The sequence below is a fragment of the Microcebus murinus genome, chromosome 3 (genome assembly GCF_040939455.1).
Source record: "Microcebus murinus isolate Inina chromosome 3, M.murinus_Inina_mat1.0, whole genome shotgun sequence".
In the NCBI taxonomy this organism is placed as follows: Eukaryota; Metazoa; Chordata; class Mammalia; order Primates; family Cheirogaleidae; genus Microcebus; species Microcebus murinus.
This window is the reverse complement of record NC_134106.1, coordinates 56,332,462-56,359,875: the sequence shown is the minus strand read 5'-3', so window position 1 is coordinate 56,359,875 and position 27,414 is coordinate 56,332,462. Positions and strand designations below refer to the sequence as shown.

The 27,414-nt window shown below is 37.0% G+C and overlaps 3 protein-coding genes across 3 annotated transcripts in view; 1 reads left to right on the top strand and 2 right to left on the bottom strand.

The window, feature by feature from the left end:
- Positions 1 to 17,720, bottom strand: part of PNO1 (partner of NOB1 homolog) — a 31,152-nt gene extending 13,432 nt beyond the window's left edge. The window contains exon 1 of the mRNA XM_076000837.1: positions 17,715 to 17,720. The gene's annotated coding sequence lies outside the window, so the exon portion shown is untranslated. The remainder of the gene's footprint in view (positions 1 to 17,714) is intronic.
- PLEK (pleckstrin) overlaps positions 1 to 17,726 on the bottom strand; it is a 224,262-nt gene extending 206,536 nt beyond the window's left edge. The window contains exon 1 of the mRNA XM_012750190.2: positions 17,715 to 17,726. The gene's annotated coding sequence lies outside the window, so the exon portion shown is untranslated. The remainder of the gene's footprint in view (positions 1 to 17,714) is intronic.
- Positions 107 to 24,343, top strand: DNAAF10 (dynein axonemal assembly factor 10). The gene is made up of 9 exons (XM_012750127.3): positions 107 to 125; positions 321 to 561; positions 8,451 to 8,551; positions 10,802 to 10,932; positions 13,715 to 13,816; positions 17,265 to 17,380; positions 18,077 to 18,211; positions 20,335 to 20,432; positions 23,407 to 24,343. Coding segments are annotated over exons 1-9 (1,134 nt in total). The 5' UTR covers positions 107 to 123; the 3' UTR covers positions 23,615 to 24,343.
- The last annotated feature ends 3,071 nt before the right edge of the window (positions 24,344 to 27,414 follow it).

The following is a 27,414-nucleotide window of genomic DNA, read 5'->3' as shown; positions in this document are numbered from 1 at the left end:
TCCCACGCCGAGGACCTGAGGCAGGATTTTGGTGAGGATGGCGGGCTATCCCAAAATATGCCTGATTCCGATGGTCTGCTTCCCGCCGCGAACTCACAACCAAAGCATTTTGTAATCCCGAATATGTACGTGTGAGAAAGGCAGTGGGTAAAGGGGCGATAAGTGAATTGGTGCCCTCAATGAAGAAACATCTTTACGCTCTCAGGAGCGTATCTGGCATTATCAGAGTTAACTAAATCCAACTTGTTAGGGCGTATGGGGGCAGAATACGGAAAGCGGGAGGGACAAACTGTCTCTAACGTTTGGAATCTGGTTTCCAGGTTGGTGTTTTGTCAGGGTCTGGGAGGGGCGGTTGCCGGAGGTGAAATCGGCTGGACCATGTCGGCCTTCGAGAAGCCTCAGATCATCGCTCATATCCAGAAGGGCCTCAACTACACGGTGTTTGACTGTAAGTGGGTGCCCTGCAGTGCCAAATTTGTGACCATGGGCAACTTCGCACGGGGCACCGGCGTCATTCAGCTGTACGAGATCCAGCACGGGGACCTGAAGCTGCTTCGAGAGGTGGGTGTCGGGTCCAGACGACACAGTTCCAGGATCTGGACTGCAGTTGGGGGCGAGTGTGGATCCGGGGGTCTGCATTCCTCTGCCAAAGCCTTCGTCCAGCATCCCCTAAAAGCATAGCTTGAGCTGCGCGGGACCAGAGAAGCTGATCGCAGATTGAGGAATGTTTCCGATTTAAAACCTTTCTTTCGAGTTCTGAATTCTCGTCGGCGGGCTAGTTCCTCCGCGCTCTGCCGGCCCCTTTCTCCTGCCACCCCCAGCGCAGTCCAGCGCGAGGTCTCTGGGAAGTGACGTTAATATTTCGTGTCTCAATGCGAGGACCTTTTGGTCACTTAGCAGTTGTTTGTGGAGAGTCTTGTTAGTAGGCCCACGTTAGTAAATGCCTTTTCATGCAAGCAGAACCAAAGCAGGCAGTAGGATGCCTGCCTGCAATGTAGTGACAACCCGACACATTAATTCTTTCAACAAGTATCAGTTGAGTGCCTATTAGCCCCAGTTATAGGAATGGCCTGTGACCGACCTCATGGAGTTTTCTAGTGGGAGAGATAATGAGTTCAATAATCAAACCAATGATGCATAAATACAAACCGAGATGAGTTGTCTTAACACAAAGGAACACAGTTCTATGAGAGTAAAAACAAGTTGGGGTAAGTAGAAGCTAACTAGGCCAAATTAGGAGCAGAGTATGAAGTTTCCAGAGGAAACAGCATGTGTGGAAACTCAGTGATGGGAAAAGTTTTATCTCCTTAAAAAATCTAGAGGGATAAGCAGGAACCAGACATTGGACGATCTGTCGGACATTTAAAGGATTTATGTCTTTTTTCTAAAAAAAAAAAAAAATGGGACATCATTGACAGACTTTAAGTAGGATATGGCAAGATCAGATTTACAAGTTTTGTAAAGATCTGTAGTGAAAGAATTAGAGAATGAGAATAGCTAGCACTTTTAAAGGTGTTTATAGTTTTTAAAATGTCTCTATTTGGGTTACCTAGAAAAAAAATGGTCATAATCAGGTGTTCAGGGTTGTAATCAATTATAAGTGCTGGGCAGGTTGATAACTCCAAGGGATCAAAAGCTATGGAGAGAATCCACTTGGAGGAGATAAAGGTTAAACTGGTAGATAAGAGATAAACACAGTTTAGATAGGTAAGCCTAGAATAGAAGGTGTGTAAGGCCCCATCCCACTTTAAATTTCCCTGAATGCTGCTTTTCTTATTCAGTTTGTTTTCTCTGGCCAGCCATTCTACTATGTATTTCCAAACATAGCCTGTTCTTTTCTACCTTTCCTTATGTTTTTCACCACTTAGCTCCCAGTCACCTGTTGCTATTCTAATGTTCAGGTCAGATTATCTGATATATGAAGCCCTTCCTGATTCTTACACAAAGGAACTTTTCTTTACATAAATTCCTATAGTACTTATTATCTGTGCCAGACTAATTAGATTGTAAGCTCCTTGAGAGTAAGGACAATGCCTTTCTTTAGTGTGGTTTGTAAGGAGCAGCCACTCAATAAATTACTTGTTAAAAGAATGAGTGAATGTATGTCTGTAAGTAGCATATAACTTGGGAAATTTAAATATTGGGTTTTTAATTATTTATCAACTTGGGGTCAGAGGTTTGAACAAAGGTGGAGTATTAGAAACAAATGCCAATTGAAGGTCAACAAGAGGGCATCTGTAGGTTTGTGTTTTATGATGGAATGTATTATTTCTACACATTTCAGGAATACACTATTCCAAACCAAATAAAAGAGTGCTCTTGGTCTCTTCTGTAGATTCTGTAGGATTCTAGCACTTTTTAAAAAATTATTTTGCTTTTTAACAAAAGTAATGTATGTTCCTGATAGAACATTTAGAAAATATAGATAGGAAAAAAACAGGAGAAAATATCAACCATAATCTCAATTCCGGAAATAACCAACCACTTTTTAAATTTTCACCTGGATCGCTTAGGTCTTTTTTATGACCATAAATTATCTACTGAGAACATACCATTTGAAGATACTGTGTTAAAAAAGGATCAGAGGTATTTGAAAGAAGGGTCCATTTTCCTAAAAAGAGAAAAAAACAAATACAAAAATACATTTAAGAATTTACATTGTATTTGGCTGTGATGATGCAATGGAAAGGAATATAGATTAAATGTAGGTTCAGTGATTCTCCTTACAGTTCATCAGGATCACTTAAATGTATTTTATTGCTCTTGTTTTGTGTATGTATGTACTAAAATATTAATGCCTTGATCCCAACCCTAGAAAATCTGACATAGTGCTACTGAGCTCCATCTAGACTAGAATAAGGCCCGAACATCAGTATATTTTAAAATTTCTTCCAGGTGATCTTTATGAGGCCAGGGTTGAGAACCACTAGGTTAGATGGGTTATTTATGAAAATATTAGGGAACAAACTTGATTCATCATTATAGAACCACCCTGAGTCATGTGCTGCAAAGCCCATGCATCTAAGGAAAAAAGGCATAAAGGAGGCATATTGTGTTGATCTTGCTTCCTTATCATGTTACTTAAAGGAGATAGGGAATGGCAAGCAGGGCTTCCATGTGCAATTGAACAGTTTGTTGTGCCACACAAAGATGTCTGGGTGAGTGTTCAAGTGGGAGCTGAAATCTCTGCTTCCTCAAGCCTTACATGTGTAAGACTTCATTAGCCTATAAAGGGCACTTTTTTTTCTACTTGGCACAAAGATACCATATGGACTAGGGATGGTCGTGAAAAATGGAATCACCATTGCAGATGTTTATACTATGAAAATTAGTAATAAGCTGATAAAATTTTGCTTTTTAGCCCCTGTGCTACTAAATTCACTGCTTGTTAGCATTTGGTTGACTAACTCTTAGTGTTAATTAAGTAGTGCCAGGATGTGGAGGAGGAGATACTGACAAGCTGTACTAGACCCACCCACATACAGAACAAAAATAGCTCTCACAGGAATTATTGATCGTTGGCTTCTTTAATCTTGTTAACTTCTTATTGTAGTAAAGAAAACTAACAGCTAAATCAAGTACAACCATCATTGATGGTCATTTTCAGTATCATATAGTATATAACAAACATTATTGTCATATACTATTTTTCTTTGTGGAGCAATTTTTGCAAAATAGATCTTCATTTTTTAACCAGTTTTCTAGCAAGAAAAATTTTAAGTTACCACTGAATTATTTTTTTCATCTTTTCTTTTCCATAGATAATATATTTAACAGGGGCAGAGAGGGAGCCCTTTTTTTGTGAACTATCAAAAATTTAGCTCTAGTAATATCCTCTCTTAGTTTAGCTACTATTATGATTTCCATGAATGTCTGAGGAAGGAAAAAACACACCTTTTATAAGTCCATCTGCCAGCAAAGCTCAGCCCTTCTGATCAAAGTATAGTCCTCTCTGAAATAAATGATAAAGTGTTAAAACATTTGAGTTTAATATCTTATATTTTGAGTTTAATTTGATTCTTGTGCAAGAGACCACCAGTATCTATAAATATCTAAATATCCATGTTTATTTGATATAAGAAGAGAAAAAAGAGAACATGAGGGAAGCATAATACCATGTATTCATATCTTGTAAAGACAGTATAAAGGTACAAACTAAGGGACAAAAATCTGAAAGGTCTAATTCATGCCTGTACCATTTACCTCACCAGTCCATTTCAGGAATGGAACATTTCTTTGGTACTTCTGATGATACTCAGGTCTACAGAAGGGCTGCATAATAAAGTGTTTGTTTAATTGATTTACATATAGGCCTGGAGGCAGCCTGGTTTAGTAGAAAAAGCTTCAAGTGTACCTTATGTATCTCATGGGACTTTAGACAAGTCATTCAGTCCACTGAACCTGTTTCCTCATCTTGAAAGTGGAGTTCCAAACAGTTTGCAGTGTTGTGTGTATTAGAGAAGGGATGCTCTAGTCTGGAAGAACATCTAGCACAATATGATATGTAGGTGTTCAATATATGAAAGCTATTTTCATGATCACATGTAAATGACGCTGGAAACTGGACTATGTTCATCAGAGCCCTGGCATGTGAAAATGTGGTGGGAGAAAAGAGACAAGAAGGAAAGTGAACTCCAGTACTGGTTTCTCTCTCCCCAGCACTAGGGCTGAGTGATTCAGAGATGTTCACTTCTATGTTTATTCAACAAATGTTGAGCACCTTCTATGTTAAACAAGTGATTAATAGATAAGGCCCTGCTTTCATGGTGCTCATATTCTAGAAAGGGAGGAGATTGATAATTGAATGAATAAAATAATGTTGATAAGTACAATAAAGAAGATTAAATAGGGCAAGTGATAGAGATTTGGGGGTTCCACTTTGGATTGGAGGGGCAGAGAAGGCCTCTGAGGATGTGGCATTTGAACTGAAATCTGAATGAGAAGGATGGAGGCCTGGTGATCTGGGAAGTGGGAACCACAAATGCTGATGCCCTGAGATGGAAAAGGCCTTTGTGAGTCTAAAGAACAAAAAGAAAACTAACTGGTGTAACTGGAGTTAGCAGAGAGAAGGGGAGAAGCAGGAAATGGAGTCAGAGAGACAGGCAAGGCCAGATTTCAAAGGGCTTTGTACATTTTGTAGACCATAGGCCTTGATGCTACTCCTGTGAGTCTATGCCTCTAAGTGTATATACCTTTTACGTCTTTGTTTTATGTTTGTAATAAAGACACACTTATAGAATCCACACAAATGACAAATGTGCAAATATCTAGTGTGGGGCCTATCATGTAATAGACTGGTTCTCAGTTTGGTTTCTTTCCTTCAAAGGAAGAGATTCTGAGATGTATGCGGGTCTCAGAATCTGCACATCATACTGCTGTTTTGAGAGCATCATGAAATATTGGAATAGTTTCATTTCTACACAAGGAAGAGTTTTGCAGCATAACAAGTCTGATTATACATATTCTGATCTGTACATCACAAGAAGTAACCACAGATTTTTAAAACCTTCATTTGCAGGTTTTCTGACTGGCTTTCATTTGCTAGTATTTTCTAACCAGCAAGCTAAGATAATTATTTGAAGAAAACTTAAAAATTTGAGAAAAACATATCTATTGATTTCTGGTTTTGGTGAATTTTCTAATTACGTATTATTTTCTGTTAGTGCCAGAAGATCAGTGTGTTCCAGGACCACAGTTTGAGATTCTCTATTCTAGCGTCTAAAGGCAGAAGTTGGTAAAGGACTAACAGGGAGGAAAGTTTTGCTTCCAGTTTTTTATTATCAGCAGTGAAATCTTAGAAGAGCTGGGTGCTCACTATAGGGACTGAAGCATTTTGCTGCCCATAACCCCACTAGAAAATGTGAAAAAGTGGAAGTTAGTTTTTACATTTTCCATGGCCCAGGAAGAAGAGAATCCCTTGCCAGAGGTTCCTAGGGGTAGCAGTGGGGTTATGGGCAGCAAAATGCTTTAGCTGGTGCCAGAGAATAAAATAGGCATCCAGTCCTCACAGTGCTTCTCTGAGAATTTTCGCAGAGGATTGGATCACTAAATGCTACAAACTCCTCTGCATCTCCTCATCCCTAAGTCTCCCGGTACCATATTCTTGTCCATCAGGACGCCCTGCCTCTTCCCTCGGACGCCTGCCTTCATGCTCTGCCTCTGAACCTGGCTGCCATTCTCAATGGTTGAGAGCTGGGCGAGGCTCAGGCCACTGTGAGACAAAGGAGGGAGGGCCAGGTAGCTGTTTCATCAGGTGGCGTAAGTTGGAACGCTGAATTAATTTAACCATAGAAATTGTGACCTAATAGTGATTGTTTTACCACTATTAATGTATTCACATTATTTCAGGTACTTTTATTTGGGGAGAGGGAAGAAGTAGGGAGAATGTAAGTGATCTGGAGTTGGAAACTGTTAAATTGACAAAATTTTGATTCTCCATGTTGCCCCATTTTAAGATATTCTTTTTCATAAAATTGGAAACATAAATGACTTGATTTTCTGATACAGTGAATAACTGATGACATCACAGGCAACCTATACATTAAAAAGAAAAACATTCTGTAGTTCTGAACTTCTCATCAATATGTCTTTTACAATCATGTTACTATAGATGGCTGATTTCATTAGACAATTCCAAGGAGGCTGTGAGTGCTTTATTTTTAGACCTGGCTACATAGTAACTGCTAACTTATCCAGATCCCTAACAATAAGAAAGTTCAATAATCTGGGAGTTTTCAAAGCCCTATTCCATATAGTCTCTTTTGAGTCAGAAAAAAAAGTTCAGTTTATGATAAGTGAATTTTATTTTCTTTTTTGAAAATTTCTACCTTATAGTATGTGGATATTAAACCCTATATGGAAATGCCCAGCTAAACATTGAAAGTCGCAGGTAAATTATTTTTAAAATTATCTAAAACAGGAGGCCAACCCTAGGAGGGCTGTAGATTGGCCGAGGAACTGAAGGGTTGCAAGGGGAGGTGCCCTGGAAACTGGAAAACCCTGCAGAGGATCCAAAAGATTATTCTGATATTGATTGTTAAGTGAAATGAATCACGTCAAAGGACAGTGTACTGTGATCTGCCTGGTATTGACACAAACCTATGTTTGTGTGTGTGTGTGTGTGTGTGTGTGTTGTGTGTGTGTGTGTTTAAAAGGAATAGGGATTACTTCTGGGGAGTGTTAAAAGGGACCCACTTTTCCTTACCATCCTTTTGTTTTGTTTGAATTTTTATAGGGGACATGTATTACTTTTGTAAACATTAAGAATTAAAAATGTAAAGATTGTAAAATAGTAAATAAGAGGAATACTTTTGCCCTGTTAAGGCTGACAGTCAATGGGAGGTGTTATACGGCCAGAGTGTGGTGTGGGGCAGGCATCACTAATGGTCTCATCCATTTGCAGATTCCAGAGTTTTCAGAAGCCAAGGCAGCAGAAAAAGCAGTTAGACTCTAGGAGAGATTTCAGTGACTTGGGCAAGTTTGGGGGAAAGAGGGGACAGTGGAGAAATTGGAAACATCAGGAAGTACAAGATGAATGGAAGACCAGGAAGGCGTGGGAGTAGCATAATGAATATGTATATGTAGGAGGAGCCAGATAGAAACTGATATTTGGGTTGTAAACTTTTTGAGGGAATGGCTGATCTCATTCATCTTTGCATCCTCTTTTGCCTAGTTCAATGGCTTGCTTGTACTAGCAACTCATTAAAATCTGAAAGTTGCATAAGTTGGGCAAATCTGTAAAGCTCTAGATTTCATTCTCCTTCTGTGACAGGAGGATATATTAGATCATTTCCAAGGACCTTTTTGGCTATAAGATCTTCTACACCTGATTTCCATAAGCCCCATATCTTAAATAGTGCATTGGTATGTGGTTGTTTTACTAATGTGATTATATGCAATACTTGGAACAGTAGTCTTTTAAATTATATAAACCTCAAAAGATTGGCTAATCCATACTTTGGTACACACAGGTTTACAAATCTCTATGCATTGAAAAGGTCCCAGAGAAAGTAGGACATAAGCATCTTCAGTTTATAAGGTTCTGCAGGGAAAACTATAAAAGACACATAAACATTTTTGTTCCTGTAGCCATCTGGAAAGAATAATATCTTCATTATGTTCTTGTTTCTATTGAGGATCTTAAAGAATATCACATTACATGCTGAAACTTTCATATTTGCAAACCAATGGAGATGGTAGAATTGTCAGTTTTTGTGTGTCTCATTAGTGAGATGAGAGGAAAGGCAAATTAAAATTTTTTTGACAACCATATACTTTTAAACTATAGAAAAATGACTAAAGGAAAATAGTGAATATTTTTTATCAGAAAATGTTTTATTTGCTTTTCATATTATGTGTCATTTAAATCCCATAATAGAGCCATAAATATTATAGATTATAAATATCTGCTTACATAAATAATGTATCCTCTCTTTCCTCCTTCTATCAAGATTGAAAAGGCCAAACCCATTAAATGTGGAACATTTGGTGCAACATCTTTACAGCAGCGATATTTAGCTACTGGAGATTTTGATGGAAACCTTCATATATGGTAAGATTATTTAATCAGTATTCAGATTGATAGTCTTATTACTCATCTTCTGAAAGGGAGAATTCAAATTTTAAAATGTTTCTTTCCATGTTCAATTTTAACTATTAAAATATGAGAATAATCTTTCAATATATATTTCTAGGTTTTATATTCAAAATCCATTTTGATTTTGATCCATTACTTCATGCTCACTAGGTCAAAAACAATAAATGGAAAAGATAAATATTTAAAAAGAAAAAGTAAAAAAATACTAACCTGTTTTTCTTTAGATATTTTGGATAATATTATCAATACTTACTTTTACCCACGCCATTTAGCATTTAATGCCACGTAAATAAAGATCTGTTCTTCCTCTACCTTTAAGGATATAATATATAAAAATGCATATGTATAACTGAGAAGTGAGGTATTGTTTACATTTCAACAAGAGATTTGGAATTACAGAATGATACACTGAGTTTTTGTTGGTTTTAATTTTTTAATGTAGAACTTCTAATTCATTTAGTTTGTTTTTTAATGCTTTAACTAACATCTAAGCATAACTTTTTAGGAAAACATCTGTTGAACAGATCAAGTAAACCTGTTTTGAATGAGCAAATCACAATTGTGCCAGATGCCTTTAATTTTCTTGTTTTACCTAGTTACTTCTTCATAGAGTTGAATGAATTGAAATTCTTCTTTAATTACTTTCCAGGGAAATGTATTATTTTAATCATTTAAAGCATATAGTAGTGTTCTAGAAAGTTCTAGGAAAACTATTTCCCGTTTTCTAGCATGACTTTTCTTGATTCTCACTTAGAATCTGCTACTTTATAATTAAATTACTTATATACTATATTTATCTTAGAATCATAATATAAAACAGAATGAAGCTATTTTAATTTTTCCTTGCTTTAACTGCTTAATAATGAAATTAGCATTTATTCATTAGCTTTTACATGCTATATCATATACTTTCAGAGAAATTGGGAGAGAGGCCAGTCTAAATCAGATGTTTTTGTTTTGTTTTTTGAGACAGAGTCTTACTCTGTCACCCTGGCTAGAGTGTAATGGCGTCATCATAGCTCAGTGCAACCTCAAACTCCTTGATTCAATTGATCCTCCTGCTTCAGCTGGGGGATCCTCCCTAAGTAGCTGGGACTACAGGCATGCGCCACCATGCCTGGCTAATTTTTCTATTTTTTATGCAGATGGAGTCTCACTCTTGCTCAGGCTGGTCTTGAACTCTTAACCTCTAGCGATCCTCCCACCTCAGCCTCCCAGACTGCTAGGATTACAGATGTGAGCCACCAGCACCTGGCCTGAATGTTATTTTTTTTAATAGATATATTTTAGTGCAAGAATATGCAGCAAATACAACTTTTGACCATCCTCCTAATACAGTTTCCTAGTATAGTGCATATATTACCAACTTATTTTCATTGACACATCTTGTAATTTTATGTTTAAAAAAGGTAATGTTTTAAAGTCTAAAAATAGTAAGATAGTTCTCTAAATAGAACCACAATCCTGTTTATTCTCTTGATTGTTTCATAATGAAGATAAAAAGATAAACATCATTTCAAAACTAGGTTGAAATATCTCAAATTTTTTATTAGTGAGATTTTACTAAATAAATCCTTGAATTAGACAAACTTCAGCCAGGGTGGCAGTAATATTTATTGTGACCACTATGATGATACATTGAAAAATATGTCACTAGATGAAAATCAGTATGGAATTCAGTGGGAAAATAATACATTATAAAGGAAGAAATGTATACAAAGTAAACACTACTCATATTTTATCCTTTACAAAGATCTCAAAATCAAACTACCAAGGCCTACTTTAGAAGAATTCCAAATCACTTTGAATTTACTCTCTATTTAAAGCAGTGGTTAGATTTCAGTGTACCAAGTAGCAGATTTGGGGACCCATCTGAGATTCTGATTCATGATGTCTGGGGAGGAGCCTGTGAATCTGCATGTGTTAACAAGCACACCTGGTGATTCATATGTGGAGGTCCTAGGCAGATCATCTTTGAAGAACAGTAAGTAGAGTGGCCTCAGGAATTTGAATTCCAAGTTGAATGATGGGGGCTTGAAAGACACTGAAGTGGAGAGAAAAATTTAGAAGTAGATGTATGAATTATCTTAAGAGTAAAACTTATTTTTAAACAAAAAATCTAAATATATACATTCTTAGGTGTTAGTAGCGGACTTAAATATTTGGGACGTGCAGTGTAAGTAAGAAGCTGTGTTTGTTGTTTAGGAATTTGGAAGCTCCAGAGACACCAGTGTACTCTGTAAAGGGCCATAAAGAAATTATAAATACCATAGATGGTATAGGTGGGCTAGGAATTGGAGAAGGAGCACCTGAAATTGTGACTGGCAGCCGAGATGGTGAGTCAATGTATTCTGTGTATTTTTAAAAATTTTTTAAATGGAAATCTCTATGCAACAGTACATCCTCTCTGTGTAAAAATCCCTTTCAGTTGCCGTGACCACCTGAATCTAACAATCTTGGTGCCACTTTTTTAATGGCAAATTTGATTGCACATCCCTCACTTGTTTCAGACTTTTGGGTATTTTGAGATAGAGGCATAGCAGTTACTATTTTAGTGTTGAGCTAGTTCAGCTACTAACAATGATGGTTTCCTCCAAACCTTGAAGGATTTAAAATGTCTTTACAGGTTTTTGAGGCAGATGATGATATAATGTGGGTGGCAGCTTTTCATTTTCTTTTTTTAAAAGGCAGAATTAGTACTTGTGAAAATTGTCAGATTGACAGCTGGTTGAAAATTGAAATTCTGTGATCCATCCACTGAGCATTATAGAGAGCTCCAAGGGCACCGACTCAGCTCCTCTGTCCTGCAGTAACCAACAAGGGACAGGGTTTTTGGTGTCCAAAGCCATTCTCAATGACTCTCACAGAGAGAATTTTCATTGTTTCCTGAGGGGTACATGAGAGATTTGGTACCTTAATTGATTTGGCTAGTTTTTTAATGGCTGCTCAAGTCCATAAGGAATTTGTTTTTTAAAAAAGTGAGATATAGTTGTCTAATAAGTACTCAAAGAGCAGCTGTGTTTTAGAAGTCACTTATTTTTTTCAATCATAAAAGCAATATGGAATATAGAAGGAAAAGTAACATTCAATCTACTACACTACTACAACCATTAGATTTTTCTTTCCCTTTCTGGTCTTATGTATAATTTTGCATAGTTATCAGTATGAATATGAATTTATGTCTTATTTAATATTTTATCGTGTGTAAGTGCTGTTTCCAAATAGTTTTCATAATTATCATTTTAATGACTATATAATAGTCCATCATATGGCTATACTTAACCATGCCCCTGTTAATAAGCATTCAGTTTGCTTTAAATTTTTTGTTTATTGTTTTGGGATAGTGCCTTAAAACTAATGAAGAAATGAGTATTGTCATGTTTGCAACTCTTCTGGAATAAACATATTTTATGATTCTTAAAATGTATTGGCAAACCTTCCAAAGTACCTGTTTACACTGTCAGCCACAATGGAAGAAGTAGATTTTCATTCTACCCTGCCAGCATTGGTTTTCTCTTTCCCTCCCCTTATTTTATAGATAAAAATGGCATTCCATTCCAACTTGTAACTTCTATGTCTGTTTACTAGTTAATTTTGTTTTATGAATTGTCTGTTTATGTTCTTTGCTCATTTAACTATTGCAAAGTTACTGTAAATATTATCAATTTGTATAAATCCTGTAGAGTAAGATAATAACCTCTTATCCTCTTATTACATCTGTGGGAAATTTTTTCTTCTTAAAGCACCATTTTTTTTTTTAGAGACAGAGTCTCCTGGGCTAAAGTGCAGTGGCATCATCATAGCTCACTGCTACCTCAAACTCCTGGGCTCAAGTGGTCCTCCTGCCTTACCCTCCTGAGTAGCTGGGACTGCTGCAGTCACACACCACCATGTGCAGCTTATTTTTAAAGAAAATTTGTAGAGACAGGGTCTTGCTATGTTGCTTAGGCTGGTCTTGAACTCCTGGCCTCAAGTGATCCTGCCACCTTGGCCTCCCAAAGTGCTAGGATTACAAGCATGAGTCATTGTCCCCAGCCATTAAAGCAGCCTTTTTAATGATCAACTTAATTTTATCCCTAGAGATAAATCTAGTATGATAACTCCATCTTTCCTGAGTTATTACTCCTTTTAAGGATTTTTTGTTCTTTTGCTATTCTCTCTGAGGTACTTGCCTTTTAGGCATTTTATTAAATGCATTTGCATTTCTCCTAGGCAGTGATACCATTTTGCAGTTAGTAGTCCTGCAAAATGAATTAAAATGAAGGGGTTGCAATTAAAGTGAGAGGAATTGTTAATCTCCATACTATTGCCACAGGAAAAAAAATTTTTTTTTTTTGAGACAGAGCCTCACTCTGTTGCCCGGGCTAGAGTGCCGTGGCGTCAGCCTAGCGCCAAGCAACCTCAAACTCCTGGGCTCAAGCAATCCTTCTGCCTCAGCCGACCCAGTAGCTGGGACTACAGGCATGCGCCACCATGCCCAGCTAATGTTTTTTCTTTATATTTTTAGTTGGCCAATTAACTTCTTTCTATTTTTTAGTAGAGATGGAGTCTCGCTCTTGCTCAGGCTGGTTTCGAACACCTGACCTTGAGCAATCCTCCTGCCTCAGCCTCCCGGAGTGCTAGGATTACAGGCGTGAGCCACCACTCCCAGCCACCACAGGAAAATTAAACTTAGTGGTATATGAAATAATATTCTAGAACCTCATATAAGAAACTATTAATTCAAAATTAGAGTTTATTTATGCCAATAGTTATATGGGTAGTAGGGAAAAATAATAAAATTTATAAAATTTTCCTAATCAATAACAGTTTTAGGCTCATGTTTTGAATTACATAGCATTTGTGTTTGCCCTGTCATTCATAACTAGTAGATAACTTAGGAACAGTTGTTGGCTGTTCTATCTATTAATTTAGAAATCAAGTAAGACAGTAACATATGGGTTATATCTCTGCTATCCAATACAACTTACCCTATTAGAAGTCATAAAAATGTGAATATTTTGTAGTTGTGATAACACCTATAATATTGCCATGTACACTGAAAGCCATAGAAAGAGAATGCAGAAAAGAAACACCATGCACTGTTGAATTTTGCCAACTTACTCTTACTCATGACAGGAACTGTGAAGGTGTGGGACCCAAGGCAAAAAGAGGATCCTGTTGCTAACATGGAACCTGTACAAGGAGAAAACAAGAGAGACTGTTGGACTGTGGCATTTGGTAAATTGTTGAAGACTTCTTGTATTCAAAGTATTAGATGGTAAAAAGCATGGTGCTTCAAGAAATTTCTGATAGTTTCTTTATAGTCTGTTTTGTGGATTATTCTGACAGTTTATTGAGGCAAGTATATGTAGTGGTTAATGTCAGCCTCTGGGGCCTGGGTTTGAATCCTCACCTGCCACTTATTGGCTGTGTGGCCTGGGGCAAGTTACCAAAGTTCTCTGTTCCTTGCTTGCTTCATTTATAAAGTGGAACTAATAATAGAATTTACTTAATAGTGTTGTTATGAGGATTCAATGAGTTAATACATATAACGTGCTGAGAATTGTGCTTAGATTAAGTGCTCAAAAATATTTATTATTATGTGCTTGTGTCTAATTAGATAATATTGACTTTGTTTAGAACCACATGCATTAATGGGGCTAAGCAGAGCCTCAAATGCAAACGATGATGTAAACAAATGTTGTATTATGCTTGACACAGAATATGTTTATTTTCTACAAAACAGTTTGCCAGTATAAAATTATTTCTTATAAATTTGATAACTGTTCCTTTATTAATATATTTAAAATGAATATTGATTTTGTAGGACTGATATTTGCCCTTGAATCTCTTGCTTATCATTGAAATTAAATTAATTTTTGCTACTAAAAGATATAGGCCATAATTAGTTTTGGTTTTTTTGTGTGTGTGTCGGGGGGAAGGCACAAGTGCAGTTTCATTACAGGCATAAATTGTATGTGTAATGGTCAAGGCAGGGCTTTTAGCCTATCCATCACCTGAAATATGTAATTCTAAACCTCTATTTTCTTTCTCCGTTTTCTTAGTATAATCCTGTGTAGACAACAGGAATTAAAAGTGAAATTTAACACATTAACTGCCACGTGAGTTGTGTTTAACTCACACTAGTTTTGAGCCTGGGGCCTTGAGAAGGATATGTAACTGACATGTCTCTTCACCTTGGGAGCTGAGAACATTATTTTTCAAGTTGCATAAAACTCACACACAGAAAACAATAAAAAAATAACAAATTTTTCATTAAATTAGAAAGGATCATTTTGTTTTTGAAGTTTTTATTCTATTTTCATAATAAAACACTTGGCCCCAAAGAAAAAATTGTTTTTTCTAGTGTGGCAGTCAATGTGTTAATGTATACATGAACTGTTTAATTTTTTATGTTATGTTTAAATGGGACTGTTATTTAATCAGAGGAAAGTTTTATATTTCCAATTTTTAAAAGAATGTATACAGGAATTACTATGTATTTGCATACTATGAGCAGTAATACAAACTTAAGATATGTACACTTTGGGAAGAAATTTCAGGATTAGTATTTAGAATAATAATTTTTAAATTGGTATCATAATTAAAAAGTAATTATTTTTGAATCCTTTAAAATGTAAAGCCTTTATATTGTTGATCTCAGGGACATAAGTTCAATTTAAAATATAGGGCATTAAGTAAAAAAAAATGTCCATTGGTTTGACAAATTTTTTATGAATTCTAAGAATGTACAAAGTACTGTGGGTATGCAGAGGTGAAACAGACTCATATTTTAGCCTTAAGAAGCTTACAGTGTAGTAAAGAAGGCATGATATCTATGTTCATTATAATACAAGATAGGAGTGATAGGTCACAAGAGACATGGATAAATGCAGAGGGTATTCAGAGGAAAAGATGGCTAGAGAGGAAGAGAATTTTGAGCTCTGACCAAAGATACATAGGATTTCAACCACAGAAATTGGGAGGATATGTCAAGCATAAGGAAGAATTTGAAAGTGCCCCAGAAAGTACAGTTGTCTTGTCCCTTGGTATCTGGAGGATTGGTTCCAGGACCTCCTACGGATATGTGGATAAAATCCGTAGATGCTCAGATCCCTTGTATAAAATAGCGTAGTGTCTGAAGACTATCATGTCCTAGAAGAAAGCAAAAAAATCAAAATAATAAATTAAAAAATAAAATGGCATAGTATTTGCATATAACCTACACATATCCTTCCATATACTTTACACCATCTCTAGATTACATATAATACTTAGTACCATGTAATGCTATGTAAATAGTCATATTGTTTAGGGAATAACAAGAAGAAAAGGTTTGTACATGTTCAGTACAGATGCAAATTTTTTTTCAAATATTTTGAATCCATAGTTGTTTGAGCCCATGGATGCAGAACCCATGGATGTGGAGGCCAACCATATAGAGAAGGGAATAATGGTAGGAATAGCCTTGGAGATGCCTCAGTACCACAGCCAGAGGTGTTTGAATGGTCTGGAGGTAGCTGTAAGCCTTGAAAGGTTTTTGCGAGGAAGAAATGTGATCTGAGCTTCAGGAGAATTACCTGGTGGTGTGTAATGGGGAGAGATGAGCGGCACAGGGATGTGAGTTCAGGAATCTTCCAGGTAAGACATAGGTTAGAAGCAATGAGAATGGAGCAGAGCTGATGATTCAAAACATAATATTGTGGCAGAATTTGGCAACCTTTTAGATATGAAGAACAAAAGAGAAGACTATGTCCAAGGTGACTGAGTTTTGAGGGTGCTTGTGCATGAATGGTGTTATTACTTGAAAAAGTTCCTCAAGGGGTAGGATGGTTTGTAAGGGAAGATAGCGAGGTCAGTAGGGACATCATGAATTTAAGATGCTGGTGTGCCATGTAGGTAGGGCCCAGGGTGGGTGTGTAGGGCTGCAGTTTATGAGAAAGAGGAAGCTGGAGGCAGTGGAGCATGAGGGCATTGGGGTAAGATGCCCAGATAGCCTAGCACAGTGGCAGGGGCCTCATTCTCACTTAGCACTCTTTCTTCAGCAAGAGGGACTCAGGGAAAAAATCCCTGCCTCCCATACTTCAGGTATGATCATCCATACTACTAAGAATATGTAGCACAGTGTGCTGCAACTTACTTCATATTTCCTTGCAAAGGCAGGATCACACCAGAACATTTTGCAAAATACCTAAGTTTTAAAGTAGTTTCTATTTGCATTCAGATACAGTTACTGCCAAGGAAGCAATAAAAGCGTAGTGTACTTATCCTCCCAGACCCTGCTATGTTTGAACTGTAGCTGGCCTGCTAGTCTTCACAGATATAATACAGAGAGAGCATTTTCTTTCAGTTTAGAATCTATTGGACACTTTCACATACCCCTTTAGTATAGAATTTCAGTGAATGAGCTTTTTTAAAAAAAATAATAATAGATACCAAATTAATAATCTTGATGTCTTGTCAGAATTAATAAAATGGGATTCTACTCAATGTGATTTTTAAAATCTGATTTGCTATAAATTACATGTGCTCTAAATTCTGAATGGAAAAAAAAACTAAAAGAAAAAAGAAATAAAGAAAAATAAGTAAATGGTATAAGTTATATGTATAGTTTCATAAGATTTTGTTTTTTGCAGCCTTTAAATTAACATTTATAGGAGATGAAATGCTGTATCTTGATTTTCAGGCAATGCGTATAATCAAGAGGAACGTGTGGTTTGTGCTGGCTATGACAATGGGGATATCAAGCTGTTTGATCTCAGAAATATGGCATTACGGTGGGAGACAAACATAAAAAATGGGGTAATGTACATTCTGAGGCATTCTGGTTTCTCCGAGCATGTTTCCATCCACCTCTGAACTACAGAGAAGCACTTCTATTAACTCTACTCAGTCAACCCCTGTGCCAATGGTTCTTAACTTTCTGGAACCAAACCCCTTTGGGAATCTAATGAAAATCATTGATCCTCTCTTCAGAAAGTGAACACACACCCACATGTGGTATGTACAATGCTTGGGGAGTCACCAGTCCCTGAGGCCCGTCAGTGGCCCATGTGGGCCATGCAGTATAATGTCAAAATGAACAAGTAAGAGGCCTTTTATATGCTACTAACAGAAAGCCCGAAATAGTAATCACCTCCCCATGTACCCTCAGGTTTTTGGTTTCTGAGTTGTGCACCTTTAGTGAAGAATGTGGTTCCCCCTTGTTTTCTAAAGCCAGCCTTAACTTTACTGTATTAAATCATGTTAAAGGTTAAATGATGGCTTTCCAAATGCATCCACTGAGCGTGGGAACCTCAGATGGTTTGGTTGATCTTATTAATGGAGAAGAAATTTTTTTTTACAGTAACAGTACTTGATGTATTGATTCAAAAGATAAAATGATGGTTTAAGTGCTTTCACATTATCTGATCATTTTAAAGCTGCTTTACTTAGTTTAAAAGAGCCTCTGGAGTAATAATGGTGAGACTACCAATAATAAATATTCTCTACCTTCAGGTGTGTAGCTTGGAATTTGACAGAAAAGACATAAGTATGAATAAGTTAGTAGCCACATCTCTGGAAGGAAAGTTTCATGTTTTTGACATGAGAACACAGCATCCAACCAAAGGCTTTGCCTCTGTTTCAGAAAAGGTAAATATATGGAAAATGTCTTTGTATGAAGAGGATTGATAGCTTGTTTAAGACTAATAAATAGAATTAGTCACCAAGGTTCCTTCCAGGTCTTTATGTGAAAGGAGCTATTTTTGATATATTATCGTGGGATCTTGACAAGTTTTTCTGTGCAAAGAGTACTTTCCCAAAGTTTATCAACTTTAGACTTCTTTATTATAATAAAACCCTCAGTTAGCTAGGAATCTTATTTTGTATTTCAGGAGCAATCACAAGAAACCTAGCTGATGTTAGGAATTTGATCAACAAAACCCAGCTTGGTGTTTTCTAATAAATATATAATATTTGTATTTAATACCTAATTATATACTTTAAAAATAGATATCTATATATATAGTATCATTTCATCATATTTAATTTTATATCACAGTTTGCTATGTTAAATGAAATTATTTTAAACATTGATTGCTGTGATTAGTACATAGTAGGTGTTCAAAAATATTTTATTTATTTATTTATGTGTGTATTTGTACTTTGTGTTTGAGGTAGCTGAGAGAGAAACATGGTATTACAGCATTAGAAGAATAAATGAGAAAAGCAAGGCAAAGGGAAAATAATGGTTTAAGAAAAAAAGATAATGTCTGGAGTAGGGGATTATATAAAATTCATGCTGAGACATCCTGTCATTTACAGGAGATGGGTTGGAAATGTGACTCCGAGATTTCTCAAGTATAAAAAGAAAGAAAGAAAAATCAGTTACAGATTCATAGTTTCCATAAGATTAAAATGTACAGGCTGCTCAGGAAATAAGAATTCACTCCCTTGCTCCCTCTCCCTCCACTGTGGATTCAGTAGGATTTCTCAAACTTTTCTATTTTGCTTCATTTTATTAGGTAGCTATAAATTATAATATTGTCTTACCTTTGTCATTTCAGAATATATTAAGTATCAACAACATACAATGCTTTACTAAATTGTTTCATATATAATTTGCAACATATTTCTCATTATCTATAAATAATAGTGTCATCTCTAAAACTTTTTATTATATTTAGTTAATCCTGTAATTGCTAACTCTGTCAAATAAATGACTCTGATATATTTAAAGAGGTCATTGTCTCTCTTGCTTTTTGTGTTTTTCTCAACTTCTAAAAGAAAAAGAGGAAGTTGAAGCTCCAAAACAAATTTTCAACAGCTTGAATCTAATCACTTGGGGACTCTCACACACTTAAAATGTGTGTTTTGAGATATGTGGTTTTATCTGCTAATGGTAATTCTCTCCAAAGACTATTAAAATCAAATGTCAAGACTAATCACTCACTAAAATGTGACGTGTGCTGTGTTAGCTAGCCCCACCACTTCTACAAAGCAGAAGACATTTATTTACCTCCTCCTCCTTTCTCTCCCTGCCTCTGTCTGTTTCTCTCTCTTCCCTCCAGTTCCCCCACAGTGAAGATAGCAAGGGGGATTTGCTGGCTGTTGTTGAGGTGCTAACAAACTGCCGACCTTCTTCCAGTTGCCCGTTTTTTAGTTTACCGTGACTGATGAAGGCCTTGACTTATTAGGACTGTACACACTGTCTATAAGTCCTCATCGTCCTTACTTTGAAGACTGGACAAGTCAAATGGCAAGATAAGGCTCTGGCAGCTGGAGGTTAAAAAATTCAATCTGTAAATGGGACCTCTCTATATTTTCTGCTCAATTTTGCTGTGAACCTAAAATGATTCTAAAAGCTAAAGTTTTTTTTAACAATTCAGCCTATACTTCCCCGCCCTTAAGAAGAAGTGTTTTTATATTTCAAGTGTTTTTTTGCCCTTTAGAATAAACTAGAGTATTTAAATGTATAAAATCTATTGTTATAATTTATATGGTATGATAAAATTAAATGAACTTTTAATCTAATACCTTTCTCTTTTTTTTTAATTGGTAGAACTTTGTTTTGTAAGGCAATAAAGACAAATGATGCTTTTTCTAGTGTCTTACAGCGTCTTGTAAATCTCTAGAGCCACTATAAAGAGATGTGCTGAAAATAACTTTGCTTTTGTAGCAGTTGAAATTATAGTGAAAATTCATTGTTTGCAGGGTTTCTCTTCCAGGGTACCATTTAGCGTATAAACCAGTTGTGTACCTCTCGTCCTATTTAGGCTCATAAATCTACCGTATGGCAGGTCCGCCACCTGCCGCAGAACAGAGAGCTGTTTCTGACAGCTGGAGGCGCCGGCAGCCTTCACCTCTGGAAGTAGTAAGTCTCTCCTGGTGCACACTGCTTCTTTTTCAGTTCCTTGTGGGTGTAAAGTAGGATTGGATTGAACTTTTTTGTCTTTTTTTTTTTCCTGCTTTGACTTAGTTCATTTTGATATGATTTTAAATTTCATGGTATTACGTAACTGTTGTTTTCTAAGCTTTTTTTTTCACTAGTGTACCTATTTTACATTTAGTAAATAGTAACCTTTTTTGGCACATTAAATATATTTGTCATTTTAGTTTTGTCTGCTATATACATTAAAGTATATAGGAACAGTTTTTTTCATAGATTTGAAATTCTAGTTTTTGCTAATTTAAGTATGAAAAAGTTGTCCCAAGACATTTATCAAATATTGTCTTTCTAGTCGTTAGAACACTACCTCTGGAAGATAGGAAAGGATTGAAATTCTTAGTTTTAGTTTTAGATCCTGATAATTCACTTGCCTAAATTCAGATAACGTCACCGTGGTAGAACCAAACAGAGCCCGGCACTCCTGACTGGTCTCTAGTAAAGACCTTGTCACTGAGCTTGCTTTCTGCATACCCAGGCAGGGTGAGCTACAGTGAGAGATGTTACCAGGCACTGTACTCAGTGAATCCCAGGGGCCCTAATGTGATAGATACTAGGTCAGCTGCTCATTTAAAAGGTCTGATAAAAATTAGGAGTTCATGGTATTTGGGGATCCTTTATTAGCTAACCAATGTATAAAAGGGAAAAAATAAAATCTTCCTATAAAATCACTCAGAAAAAAAAAACAACACAAGCCCATGAGTGAAGGATATTTCAAAAACCAAGTTTGATTAATAATATAAGAAGAAAAACATTATCTTCAGTATGTCTGGGACTTCCACATTTACAAAATCCTTCCCTATTAGCTTATTTTATGTTATTTTATTTTATCTTATTTTTTTGAGATGAGGTCTTGCTCTGTTGCCAGGGCTAGAGTACAGTAGTGTCATCATAGCTCACTGCAACTCGAACTCCTGGGCTCAGGTGATCCTCCTGCCTCAGCCTCCCAAGTAGCTGGGACTACAGGTGCATGCCACCATGCCCAGCTAATTATTCTATTTTTTGGAGAGACGGGGGTCTCACTCTTGCTCAGGCTGGTCTCAAACTCCTGACAAGTGATCCTCCCACCTCGGCCTCCCAGAGTGCTAGGACTACAGGTGTGAGCCTCCATGCCTGGCCTATTAGCTCCTTTTGTTAACAGAAGCTGGAAGGGATTCTGAAAAACAGGGCTACAATTGGAAAGTGCTTGGTAAAGTACTATATTCAGGGATATAGCTGGCAAAAGAGAGTGAATGCTTTAGATGAAAACAATATGGTTTCTAGGAGGAGAAAAACAGAGGAAAAGTTCTGGGATTTCTGGGAGAATGCAGAGTAGGCAGGTCATTTGGCAATTTCTCCTCCCAGCACCTTTGTGTGTTGGTCTTCCTGATTCTTCCCCCCCAGTCCCCACCACAGAGGCTCTGCCAGTCCCCTTGGTTAAGCCACACAGTGGCACATCGCTATTTTACTTGATGACCAAACTTTAGGCTGCTTTACTCGAAGAACTAGTCCCAGCTTTCTTTGTAATACACACTTGATTTATATCCCATGTAACGGCCAAACACATTGGCAGCTAGAATTTGACTACAGTGGATTTAATTATATCAGCAAAGTTGGGTCTGTATGCAGTTAGAAACTTGAACTGTATCTCAGTATGAACTTTAATCTTTACCATAACAGATGTCTAGTCTAATCTTCAAATTGGTTTGGAGCTTTGCTGTCAAGTATTGTACTAGCATAGGGAGTTGTTTTAAGTAAAATGATATTTAGCTTTATTTCCATATGCCAGTCTGCCTTGGTAGTAATGCAATTAAATTTTGTAAAAATATATTGAGCATTTAACCAAGAGTTCCTCAAGGAATTCATCTGGTTATTCAAAATGGTCTTTTTTAAATGAATAGATCCCAACATGCTGATTTTTTTGAGTATTTGAAACACACACACATATGCTTTTAAAACTTAAATAAATAATATGGAAGACTTTTAAAAGTGTTTATCTTTTAAATACTAAATTACTGCAGGCTTTGCCAAGAGACATATGAAAAAAGTCTGTATTTAAATTGTTTATTCACCTGAATGTTTTATTCCTTTTAATTGAAATAATTTGTAGGGTCTGAGAGGATAGTTGAAGAAAGAATAGTAGATTATCTACCTATAGCTTCTCTGACTTTTGCTCTGCCTCTCATTTGTTTTGTATCTCTTTAAGCTCTTGGCCTTTATTAGCATTTATGAAATACAGGTAGTGTCATAACTGATACTTAATAGATTGTAAAGGGCCTTCTGAGGAGGAATACCTCTGTATTTCACTAGAAACACATCTCCATAGGGGAGGGATGTTTCATTTTCCCCTCCCCCTCTCAAATTAGACCAAGTCATTTTTATGAGTTGTTAACTTTCAGCTCTTCTGACTTTATAAATTTGTATTTTCAGCTGAAAAAAAATCAAATGTTCTCAGAATCACTTTTTTCTCTTTTTGAAGCAATAATGTTTAGATCTAAAATTTCCACCCAGTGGCACCTTCCCATAGAAATGGTACACAGAGTCTAACAATCTGAATATAGAGAAAAATTATAACAAAAGATTATCAAAAGCACCAAGTAAATTTATTTAAGAATGTTAAATCAGCCTAGAGCTTCCATATTAGGAGAGAAAATACAAATACATGCTGAACAGAAATGATATTTAGAAGTTTTTAGTATTAATAGAACTAACCCTTCTTTATGAGTTGTTGGGGGGATAGGGTTGAGGTTGAAATCATGTCTTTTTATTTGCATACAATTCCATAATAGAAAGATTCTTTAAATATTTATTAGTTCCAGTAATGAACCAAGAAATAAAAATAGAGTCACTGAAGTATATTTATAGAAATAAAATGGTAAATGCTAAGATTTATGCCCTCTTTCCTCTTTGATCTTGTTTTCAGCGAGTACCCTATTCAGCGGTCGAAAAAAGATTCCGAGGGAGTGGAGATGGGAGTGGCGGGTTCTGTCAGCCTTCTGCAGAATGTTACGTTGTCTACCCAGCCCATTTCAAGTTTGGACTGGAGTCCAGATAAAAGGGGTCTCTGCATCTGTAGTTCATTTGACCAAATGGTGAGAGTACTGATTGTTACAAAACTCCATAAAATTTGATCTCAAGACTTTGGACTTAAAACCTTCCAAAGGAACACTCGTAGAACTTAAGATATATTCTGAGATCCTGTAGCCTTCATTGAACAAAGTTGGATTTGGCTGATGAATAAAGGCCCCAGCAGCAAACCTGCAGGCTGGCTTTCAGCTTCTCCTGGATGTGTTCGCTGACCTGACTGGACACTGGCTCGCTGCTATGCATACGCCACTGTCTCCGTGGCAGGCTCTTGTCCTCTCCTTGTCATTTCTAATACAAAGTCAATAGTTGCTTATATTTAAATATATTTAAAATTCATTCTGCATCCCGAAAGTTCCATGTTTTATCTTTTACACTTGTGTTTTAGTGTTTATAATGTTGTGGTAGGAATCACTTAATTTGGTTTAAAATAGTATGCCTTGGAAAAACTACTGTGTATTAGCCTTCATAAATACATTTTGAGAGATTTCAGTGTCAGTAATTTTCTATACAGAATATTATTTTATAAAACACCAAAATGGCACTGTTGGACTAGATTTGGGTAACTTTTCAGCAATTTTGTTTTTCATAAAGCAAAACACTATGATTTACAAAGACCTCTTTTTTACTTAAAATAGAGAAATTAAATGGGTGAGACTTTTGGTTATTGATTATGGCAAGTGATGGTGAGATGTACAAGACTGGGGGGTTTGTAGTAATTTTTGGTCAAACCTTTTTAATGTATTTTGTGAATAAACTTCTGTTTTTGAAATCTATGGAAGCTTTCATTCTGTTAACAGTAGTAATAAAATCAACACTCTCCCTTCATTTTGCTTTATAAATGTTTAATAAGTGCCTCTTAATTCAGTTTGTTTCTTTAATGTTCACCATATCTTTAGCTTTAGAAGTATTGACTTTATCACACTTTCATTAAACCTACTCTCCCCCTACTTCCATTCAAGAGAACAGAGCCACCTAAAACTTTCATTATATGTAAAATTTATGTGATTTCAGAGGTTCATGGGGAGTCACTTGTTTGGAATATTAAGTCCAGAAAATTAACTTTTTTTAGTTCCCAAAATGTTTTATAGAACAATGCTATGGACATAATTATAAAAGTAAAAATTAAATTGAACTTAAAGCCTATCTCTGCTGGGTTTTCTTTTTCAATTTTCAAAGAAAAAATGGAAAGTTTACAAAAATCTATCTTAGAACAGTTGTATTTGGTGGCATAATTAAAAAGGTTTAAGTCAAGAACAATAAATCCTGTATTGCATTAAATCTAAGGTGTGATAGATTGTAAGATTATCTCATACCACTGATGATATGCTGATATGATATGCTGCCAGTGAAACGATGGTAAAATGCTATCACTTTTATATTCATTGAATGTTCTATTAATTTTATTTAGACATAGTTTTTTTCATTATATATCAACTGTTGTGCATCCTTACAAAGGAAAATATGTGCAAAATAAATTTGGTATGATATTCCTCAGATTTCTTCATACTCAGGGTCTTTTAGATTGCTTTTTGAATTCAGAGTCATCAGTGTTTATGTTTTCCATTACAGTATTGTCCTTTGCATACAAAGGCATGGTGATTGCAGCATTTCTTTAAAATATGTTCCACTATTCTCTTCAGGGTTTTCTTTCAGTTAACTGACACTTATTCTACAGTCTCGGTGTACACATTCGGGCAATGAAAATTGTCATGACCACTGCCTGGCTGACCGTGATTATTTCAGCTGTCTGTTGCTGTATAACCATTGCAGAACTTTGTGTCTTGTAACAGTAACGATCATTTACTTTGCTAGGAATCTGCTATTTGTCAGGGCTTAGCAGAGAAGGCTCATCTATGCCCCACGCAGCTTCACACAGCTCTACTTAGGGCTGTGGATCTGCTTCCAAGACGGCGCTCGCTCACCTGATTGCAGGCTGGTGCTGGCTGTCAGCTGGGCCCTCATGAGCTTCCTCCAGGAATGGTGGCCATTCCAAGGGTCAGCATCCTAAGAGAAAGCCACGTGGAAGCTATCTTGTTTTTTAATGGCCTAGCTTCACACTTCACTAAGCATCACTTTACCACACTTTACTTGTGGAAGCAGTCACAAAGACACCCCCGCCCCCAAGTTCAAGGGGAAGGGACATAAATTCTCTTTCTTGATGATGGCTTGGCTAGATTCTGGGAGAGCATGTGAGACTTTAATTAGTGTGGCCATTTTTGGAAAATATAGTCTAGCACAGTGATTGTAAGATGCCACCCAATTGCAAAAATGGGCAGGGGGCTATGCTCATTAGAACTGATGAAATATATTAGCTGGAATGCAGATACTCCTATCCCACCCATCTACGCCCACCCCTCCCTGCTCCTAATCTATTGCAGACATGACTAATCAATCATGACCCTCGTTTTTTCTGAGCCTCAACAAGCTTTATCACACTCTACTAGGAGCCACTACCAACTGGTGGCAGCTGAGCTAAAACTTATTTACTGTCCTGACTCTAGAGAGCAGTGCCCTGTGCAGGCCAGCTAGGCTCCTATGCCAAGAGTCATTGGACACCCCTCTCCCCAGTCCTTGGCTTTTGTTTCAGTGTGACAAGAAGTGAAGAGGCTCTCCAGCACTCGGCCATGTAAACCACACTGACTCCAAAACCAAAATGGCACTTTGTTCATAGGAGGGATGCACCCTTTAGCTACCAAATGCTTATGTTTGCCAGCTGAGCACCTTCTTCGTGTCAGTTTTTCTGAGGGGCTGTATGACTGTCCTGAAGGATTCCTGTGAGTGTGGAATTAGAGACAGACATTGACAGTATTTAAAAGTAATTCATCCAGGCTTAATTGAAGCCTAAAAACCCCATCTCAGAATAGTGGGACTGTAAGCTATTGTGCACATTTTTGCTGCAAGTTTGTTTCCATTCTTGTTCTTTAGTATAACATACAGCACTTTTGCTAGGTATGGTGGTAAATTAGAGAGGGTTTTAGGAAGGGATCCCTGGAATTATTCTCATGGTGGGGACTAGTACCTTCCAGGTAAATGCCACTTTGTAAATAATCTCCCTCCATCCCCCACCCCCGCCGTGGCCACCAGACTGTCCTCTACAGTAAGTGAAGCATGTAGGCTTTGGATATAAAGCTGCCTTGTGCACCCTTATTATAATACAGCAATCTAAAATCAGGTGCTATGACTAATTTGAAAAATATGTGGGCTTTTAGCTGTTTTTTCAAAAGACTGGTTGGTTATTTTTACCCAGGAATCTCCATCTCTGAATGTCTAGCCACTCTCATTGTGTGGTGAAGCCCCATCTCCTTACTCTTGGTGGGACTAGACTGCCAGGCCTCTATTTGCTCAGAACTCCCCCTTGAAGCTGGGCCGTGCCCAGCAGGCCCAGTCAAACAGGGGGCCCAATGCTGCTCTCCTGAGAGAGCCTGGGGGCACTGGGCTCATGCTGCTGGGACCTGTTGAGACCCTCTGACAGAAGTTCTGTCCCTGGTCCAGCCAGCTGAGGACTCAGGGTTGCCAGGACAATATCCTCTACCCCACTCTACCCTGCACCCCTGAATGCTTCCTGGAGTGGTAAGAAATTCTTTGGCCAGTGGACTCTTCCCTCCACCTTCCCACTGGGTGTAGGGTGAACAAGTGGCAGCATGAAAACTTCATGAATCTACGTCACTGTGTAGGGATCTGGAGGGAAAAGGATCTGCTTTGTCCTCAACCCCAGAACCAGAAAAGTGGTTATTAATCAGAACAACACAGGAAGCAGATGCAGATTGTCCTTACAATGCCAAGGCCATTAGTGCAGTTGCCTGAAGGTTTTGTCTAGTTTACATCAAACCTCAAGCCTGAATGA

Bases quoted from the DNA above. Each gene is read 5' to 3' on its own strand.
- DNAAF10 (XM_012750127.3), top strand. The intron at 8,552-10,801 runs GTAAGATTATTT...TTTGTTGTTTAG, and splicing joins GATGGAAACCTTCATATATG to GAATTTGGAAGCTCCAGAGA. The intron at 17,381-18,076 runs GTAATGTACATT...CTCTACCTTCAG, and splicing joins AGACAAACATAAAAAATGGG to GTGTGTAGCTTGGAATTTGA.